Below are 7,818 nucleotides of genomic sequence, written 5' to 3' on the forward strand. Positions count from 1 at the left end.
AAGTTGGTGGAAGGAGTTGAGGAGCCAAGAAATCCTAGAATTTGGCATTTGATCATTTGCAACGCATTTCGCAGAGCTAAGTATATTGCATAACAGTCTATCATTTAATAGGTGTTCTGTTAGTAAAAACAAGTTCAACTCCAAAACTGAAAAATGGCTCTTTCACATTGATCGAATTTTTTAGCCCTCTCTAAAATTATCACTTGGTTGAAAAAATCCTAAGTTACATAAAGCTCTTGTTAAAAACAAAAACGATTGCCATGGTACCAAAGTGAGGAAGTAATGACAAGATCAAATCAAAGAGTGCTTAATGAACCCTTACCGCGGTATGTGTGTATTGCCCAAATGCGGCAGCTATTTCTATCCGATGGCAACTTGTTTGGCAACTGTTTCACCACATATCTGGCAACTATACCACCGACAACTGTACTGTACGTATGGAGGATATGTACATTCCTTCTCTGGTCTCAGGACCGCATCCGACCTGACAGGCCTGTTCCCAAGACTAGAGGTAGGCAAGGCCCTGCCGGTGCTTACTGGCCATCTTTCCCCCGGTCTTTCTGGCCCTATCTCTTGCGTTCCCGCGATGGATTCGTGTCCATGTGTCTCTTTGTAACTCTCCGTCATTTGTATGTTTCGAACCATGCCCAAAAGGAGAGCTCCACTCCCCTCGTCCTCCTCTGCCCATACTCTGAGCTGACTTTGAGGACGCATCCCTCGGCCACCAGCCAAACGGGGAGAACTCTTCGACCGGCTCGCCGTGGATAGAGATCCAGCCAACAGGCCCACGTGCGTCGTTGTCGTCGTTGTCGTCCTCTCACTCTCTCTGTCTCCATCTCTTTCTCACTCTTTCTCTCCCGCTCTCTGTGGCTCTCCGTAGCTCTCTGTCGCGCGCGTTCATTCTCTGATTCTTTGGTGAGCGGCGTCGTCGGCTGGGCGAGCGAGTAGTCTGTGGGTGTAGGCGAGCGAGAGGTACGTGTTTGTCTCTGTACGTTTCTCGGCGGGTCTGTTGTGATGAGCGTGTGTGTGTGAGTGTGTTCCTGGTGAGTTAGAAGATCTTGTGCTAGTTGGGGCGGAGTCGGGTGTGCACGCGTGTCTAGTGTGTAGTGTGTAGTGGGGCTGGCTGGCTCTTGGTGGGTGAGAAGGGAAGGGAGGAACAGTGGTGAAGAGAGGAGGAGAGAGAGAGAGAGACCCAGACCCTAGTGCAAAAGTAAAGCCCAAGAAAACAGGCAATCATGGAAAAACCGACTTTGGAAACGCTTAAAGACGGTAAGTTGCGTCCCAATACTTGGACTTACAGCTCCATGGGAATGTCAGTGAGAGTGAAGTGCTGGGAAAAGTGACGGAAACCGTTGTGAAGTGATATTTGTCTCCAGGAATCCGAACCTTCATCAAGTTTGGCTGCTACTTCAAAAAGGCTGGAAAAGGTAGCAGCCGCCCCACTCCTAGCTAGCTAGCTCTATCTACGGAGCTGCCAAACGTAACAGCATCGACCTCGGTAGCAGCCAGCAGCCGAGGCAAGGGAGAGCGGCAGTCAGAGGGATTCAACTCGGGAACATTTGAACACATCATCCCTTGACTGAGTGTGTCCACCCACCCTCTGGGCGGTGCTCACGGCCATGGGATGCAGGCAGATGTAGGCTCAGACCGGAGTCCGGAGAGGGATGGCTTGTTTGTTGCCCGTGGGGCGGGAAGCTCCTCGGACTTGGCCAGACCTCATTTTTTTCCCGACAAGACTCGGGATTTTGAGAAGGCCAACTAGCCTTGCAGCAGTGGAGCAACAGCAGTATTAGGCCATGTTAAACAAGCACCCACCCACCCACCCACCACCACCACCACCCCACCACCCACCATCTCCACCACCACGAGCGACCGACGGACGGACGGACGGATGGATAGATAGATAGCCCCACTAAGGGAAGGAAGGCTTGACAGAGGGAAAGAGAGACTGGTGTGCGAGGCCACAGCTTGGTCAGAGATGCGGCAGTATGCGGAAACAACAGACTGCGAGTATTACTAGCTAGCACCTCGTATTCTGTGTCGAGTGCCGATTCAGCCATGCAGCAGCCGCCATTTTACTGGAAGGATGATTATGAATTCATCATTATTTGCATCCTTTGGGCCTAAGCTCAGGGTCAAGGAAAGTACTTGGCTCTTGCGCCCGTAACTTCTTGATCTGTTCACCTTGACCCGATCGCTCACTCGCTCATCAAACACACGCTGCCCTCCGGACTCAGCGGTCAAGGGACGGGACATGCATGGAATGCCTTTTTTTCTTTGGAAATCATGAAAAGCAATCGGCAGGTTGTGCTGTAATTTTTGGGTATTTCTGCCTATCTTGTCGCTTCTCGTTGACGAGCTATCAAGACAAATGTGCCCTTGCGAGACAATTTAGGGGAGAATCTGCTTCGAATCGGTTATTCATTGTACTCCTCGCATACGCAGCCAGTTCTCTTGTGCTCGTCCTTGGAGAATAATCACATTTCAATCCCATGCCGACCGACTGTTGGTCCGTCCCTCCATCCGTACGCACAGTTAGGGAGGAGTACCAGAGCCTCTTCTAAGGTTGCCACTCGTTTGCTCGTTCGTCTTCTCACCTGAAGAATTTCCTCTGAGCCTTGCTGTGTGGTTCAAAATCCTCTTCGATAACCTCGGTTTCCAATGGTGGAACAAGAACAGGAGGACCACCTCACCACGGCCTACGACTGACATACTCACTCGCCAGTAGTACGGATGGAAGAGCATGGTTATGTTGTCATTGACAACTACGGCAAATGGAGGAGGGAGGAAGAGATGCTTGACTCATATCGACTAGTATGATGGCGGCTTTTGATGATTGCGCTAGAAATGGTCAGGACATACGTTCATGTATTTGCCTGAGCGTGTTTTCTCTCGAACTGTTACTCTCAGGAAAGGGAAATCATACTGAAATGCTTTTTAATTGGCTCCAAGGCAAGGTGCATTGGCTCTAGTATGTCTTTCCAAGGGCTCCTGCCGGTTCCACGAATGCTCGTCTGCACATAATCCATGTTTGAGCATACTTCTCATTGAATCGCCAAATGAGCCCATTGCCACGTCAATGAGCTGAAAAATGATTAGCTCTGCACACAAAGTATTAGACCTACTTCAAGACTGATCACAAGTTGTGTCGTGTGCTTTTGAGTAACACCTCAGTAGAAACGTGAACTTTTTTATCAGAGCCTTGCGATGGATTTTGCCTTGCTCAGGCGCCACTGTGCTTCTCAAAACATTCATGTTACTAAGGTCACCAGTGGAGATTTTGAGCCAGTTCGAAGTACATGCTGCGTTATAAAGTCGAACTGTTGTTCTTCATTCGATTATGGGCCTTGTTGAGCCCAGTCCACCAATGCTGGCTTGCGGCTTCTTCTCTCAAATCTATTTTTAGAACTGCCCGAATTTTTCCGGCAGGGTTGCGAATAAGCAGCACTGTGTAGTACGGTGTGGTTCATTCACTGTAAAGACCTGGATATGAATGTGTCATCCCCCTTTGTAGCTGTCGAATATCAGGTCATTTTGACGCCAGGTGTATGTCTGCGTGTAAATAGTGGCAAACTTTCTTCGTGTCTAGATCCTGACCGTCAGAGGAGCTCAGTTTTACCATATACGACGGAACCTTGTAACCATGTTGTGTTGTTGGTGCTATTGGTTGTGGTTTCAAAGACCCTGCAATCCAAATATGCCAAACACCAATAGCTCTTGCGGACGCCCTACCCAGTTTTTTTCTACTGTCCCTCTTTGCAACCTACCATTCCCTCATCTCCATCGCTATTATCATCATCATCATCATCGTCATGTAATACTCCATCATGGTCCTCTTTTCAGTCTGCGAATGGACGTCCAAGTCGTCATTTTGTTTGGTGACTTTGGGCAGCGATTGAGTCAAATGGCCCACTGCCGCTTCTACTCCATCCATGCCTCGCCTTCTGGTCCCATGAAACAACTTATATCGTAGTATCGTAGTAGTCGCCCTAGTAATGCTTCACGGACCTTCTCCTGTTGACTTCTTCTTCTTCCTTGGAAGTTTGTTGCTGCGTCCGAATTGGTGATGGTACTTGTCCTGGTGGCACACACTGTAGTCGGAGACTCAAGATCCTAAGAGTCGTCGTACATGCTCTTAGAATTGCCCTGCTCTGCTGCCCAGATATGGAAGTCCAAACTTATGGCCACCACATAACCTGAAACTCTTGCTCCAGCTTCAGCTCCAGCTAGAACTACTGAGAGGGTGTATGTAGGAAACTGGGAGACGTGTTGACTCTGCTTCTTCTTCTTCTTCTTCTTCGTCTTGTTGTGTGACCTCCACAGCTGAATTCTGATGGAGATCTAATAGCTATTATTCCAATTGAGAAGACAATCATCATTATCAATTTATCATCAGCATTATCGTCTTCACCATCATCATGCCTGGAGTTTGGGGCGAGTTCATTCGTTCGGTGGGGATCACAATTGATTGACAAGCATCAAGGTTTATTGCACCCTGAGCGAATCATTTATCCTTTGTTTTGTGAGTGAGTCCAAAGCGGAGCTGGAATATCCTCGTATCAAAACGAGCTCGGTATTTGTCACACTTCCAAACAAGCTAGCACGTCCAGTCCAGTCCATGAGTACAGTACTACTTGCATTAGTACTAGGTAGAAGCCATCGTTTTTGTAGCACTTGAAGATGGGGGAGCTGCTGAGATGGTGTTGTTGTCGCTGTTGGCGATAGTGGTGGTAGTGGTGTTGGTGGTCGGTCATATTGGTGTTGGTGATGAGGACGCATCGAAGAAATCAAGATTTGTGACTTGTTTATTTTATTGCAACTGTGGAGGAAGGGATGGGCGTATATGAGCCAGAGGACGACAGCCTCTCATTTGCGCACTTCTCTCTTCGTTCAAAGAAGTGCAATCAAACTTATACTTGTATACGAGCGAATCATGTTCCAATGGCGTACATTCCACTAACATTTCTGTTTTTTTGTGTGTCTTTCAGATTAGTTTCCGCCTGGACGAGTCGCTTGCCTCAGTCACATTCAAAGGCCAACAAGTTCCTTGTTATTCGAGAGAAGAGGTTCCATTATTCCTATGGAGAAGAGCTATGGGGCTCCAATGAGCCTTGACCTCCAGTTACTGGATAACTCTTTTGACCAGGATCTCAAACTACGGCTGTTCCCTAAGCCCACCCCGAGTGACTTTGTTTCAGCGGCCTCCGTGTGTTCCTCGTGTTCAGCCCAGTTTCATCCCAGTAGTAGTAGTAGTAGTAGTCAACGTCTTTATCGTCTTCAGCGTCTCTGTAGTTCGTTCGTTGTGGAGGCGTGCGTGTCATTCGGATTGATCGGCTGTGACTTGTTCTATCACCCACCCCCATCTCTGCCTACTTGGATGGGCAGGAAGCTATGAGCTGCCCGTCCCTGATCCCTTTCTTTGCATTGGAGGCAATGGGTTGTTGCGGCATCAATGAGAAAGACGGCGCAGAAGAAGCCAAGAAGCAGAAACAGACGAACAAGGAGATCGAGAGACAGATCCAGAAGGACAAACAAGTCTATCGTGCCACGCATCGGCTACTCCTCTTGGGGGCGGGAGAGTCGGGCAAATCGACACTGGTGAAACAAATGAGAATCTTGCACGAGGACACGCCTTTCTCGGACGAGGAAAAGAGACAGAAGATCCACGAAATCAAGCGCAACATCAAGGACTCCATGTCCACCATACTACAAGCCATGCCCAACATAGACCCGCCCGTGAGTGTGGGCCTGCCCGAGAACGAGGCCAAGCGGGAGTGGGTGTTGGAGCAGTTTTCTAATCTCGAGGACTTTGAGTACACAGAACAGTTTTATGACCATGTGGAAGATCTGTGGAAAGATCCAGGGGTGCGAGAGTGTTTCGAGCGCTCCAACGAGTACCAGCTCATAGACTGTGCCAAATACTTTTTGGATAAAGTGTCGACAGTGCGCAAAGAGGGCTTTTCTCCTTCGGAACAAGACATTCTCCGTGCTCGTGTTTTGACCTCTGGGATCTTTGAGACCAAGTTCCGAGTAGAAAAGGTCAAGTTCCACATGTTTGACGTGGGCGGTCAGAGGGATGAGAGAAGAAAATGGATTCAGTGCTTCAATGATGTGACAGCAATCATCTTCGTAGCGGCCTCGAGCTCCTACAACATGGTCTTGCGGGAAGACAACACTCAAAATCGGTTAAGAGAAGCCTTGGACCTCTTCCGATCGATCTGGAACAATCGATGGCTGAGAACCATATCTGTGATCTTGTTCCTCAACAAGCAAGATTTGTTAGAGGAGAAAATAAAGTCAGGAAAGTCAAAATTGGAAGACTACTTCCCCGAATTCGTTCACTATATGATTCCACCAGAGGCCCAACCCGAGATAGACGCGGGCGCGGATCGAGAGTTCACCAAAGCAAAATATTTCATCCGCGACAATTTCCTCCAGCTCTCCCAACAGACAAGTCAAGGAGACAGTAAGCAACATAGTGGACATCATTGTTATCCTCATTTCACGTGCGCCGTGGACACGGAAAACATTCGGCGGGTATTCAATGACTGTCGAGACATCATTCAACGAGTTCACCTGAGGATGTACGAGATCCTGTAGTGGCCAGAGAGGACTGAAGTCATCTGACGTGAATTTCCCCCAAAAGGACCGGTGGCCCTTTCACTCCTACACATACACGAGGAACCGACAACAATTACTATGATCATTATAGTGCTAATTCTTCTACAAACAAGAGCAAAAACGTCTACTATGACTATTAATATTTCTGCAGCCATAGCTAAAACAAAAAGAAGCATCTGCATCAACATCAGCAAACAACAAAAACCCTGGTCACACGACGCCCTCCCCTCATCTCTCTTCCCGCCAAGTGAATCATGATTCAAATGCACAACCACTCATTGATCATCATCGTCAAATGCTAATTCTTAGAACAACCACCATACCATTAGCATCAGTTCCATCCAAGCAATGTGGCGCTCTGATTCCACCGCCATCCCGAGAGTCTGAATCTAAGAAAGTTTTAGTTATCCCTACTTCTCGCCGCTTTCGACTTCGATCATCCCCTGGAGCCATCCTTACCTATGCCATCCTGTTCCCTCTTACAGAAGATCGAACGACAAAACTACTCATACATTTTCCTTCCCAATAAGAAACATTCGAATTTCTAGCACAAAATTGATGGTGTTCTTCCAATGATTGTGGAAGTGTCTTCTGTATCTCCTATGTGAGAGACCACTTAATGATTGACGATTCTGTGACCCCCGTGAAGCGAACACTTAGGAATCGTCGGTGATATCGTGTAAGCCCTAGTAATTGGCTATGCTATTTCTCTAAACTTCCAAGTCACATCAGTTAATAACACAATAATAGTGAGCCATCAACCGTCATCATCCCCATCACAACCTTGGTCCCCCATCCTGATTCCAGATTCCAGATCTCTCACCCCAATTGAGCGACCTTAACTCTCAAGTCCTACCAAGCGGTCCGAGAAGATAGGTAGTGTGATATATTACCTATATGGAATGGACGCCTGGAAATCGTTGTTAAAAGGTGATTCTCGACTCCTTGTTTATTTCAAAACTAGAGAGCTCCCACCCTTGCCAAAGGGGCACCTCGAGAGTTCATTGCGCATCGCCGATCGGTTGCGACATTGCTTGCGACATCATCAGCATCAATAGCAACCTTCGCCTCCTCATCTGCAACATGAACACGAATCAGATAAGAAGAAACTAACTGATTGATGATGATGATCAAATCAAACTCTTGTGTTTTTTCCAATTTGTTCTCATTTTGAGTGAATGTGAAACTTAACTGTGT

The 7,818-nt window shown here is 47.7% G+C and overlaps 1 protein-coding gene across 5 annotated transcripts; it reads left to right on the forward strand.

The window, feature by feature from the left end:
* Nucleotides 1-1,115: 1,115 nt before the first annotated feature.
* LOC131892833 (guanine nucleotide-binding protein G(s) subunit alpha-like) lies at nt 1,116-7,296 on the forward strand. Of its 5 annotated transcripts, none has more exons than XM_059242724.1 (2): nt 1,116-1,269; nt 4,989-7,296. In XM_059242724.1, the coding sequence occupies exon 2, from the start codon at nt 5,392-5,394 to the stop codon at nt 6,598-6,600; it is 1,209 nt and encodes a 402-aa protein (XP_059098707.1). In that variant the 5' UTR covers nt 1,116-1,269; nt 4,989-5,391; the 3' UTR covers nt 6,601-7,296. The 5 variants fall into 5 exon arrangements, with proteins under 5 accessions (XP_059098707.1, XP_059099025.1, XP_059098862.1 ...); XM_059243042.1 differs by lacking the exon at nt 1,116-1,269 and adding an exon at nt 1,287-1,427; XM_059242879.1 differs by lacking the exon at nt 1,116-1,269 and adding an exon at nt 4,234-4,526.
* The last annotated feature ends 522 nt before the right edge of the window (nt 7,297-7,818 follow it).

The sequence above is a fragment of the Tigriopus californicus genome, chromosome 1 (genome assembly GCF_007210705.1).
Source record: "Tigriopus californicus strain San Diego chromosome 1, Tcal_SD_v2.1, whole genome shotgun sequence".
NCBI classification, from domain to species: Eukaryota; Metazoa; Arthropoda; class Copepoda; order Harpacticoida; family Harpacticidae; genus Tigriopus; species Tigriopus californicus.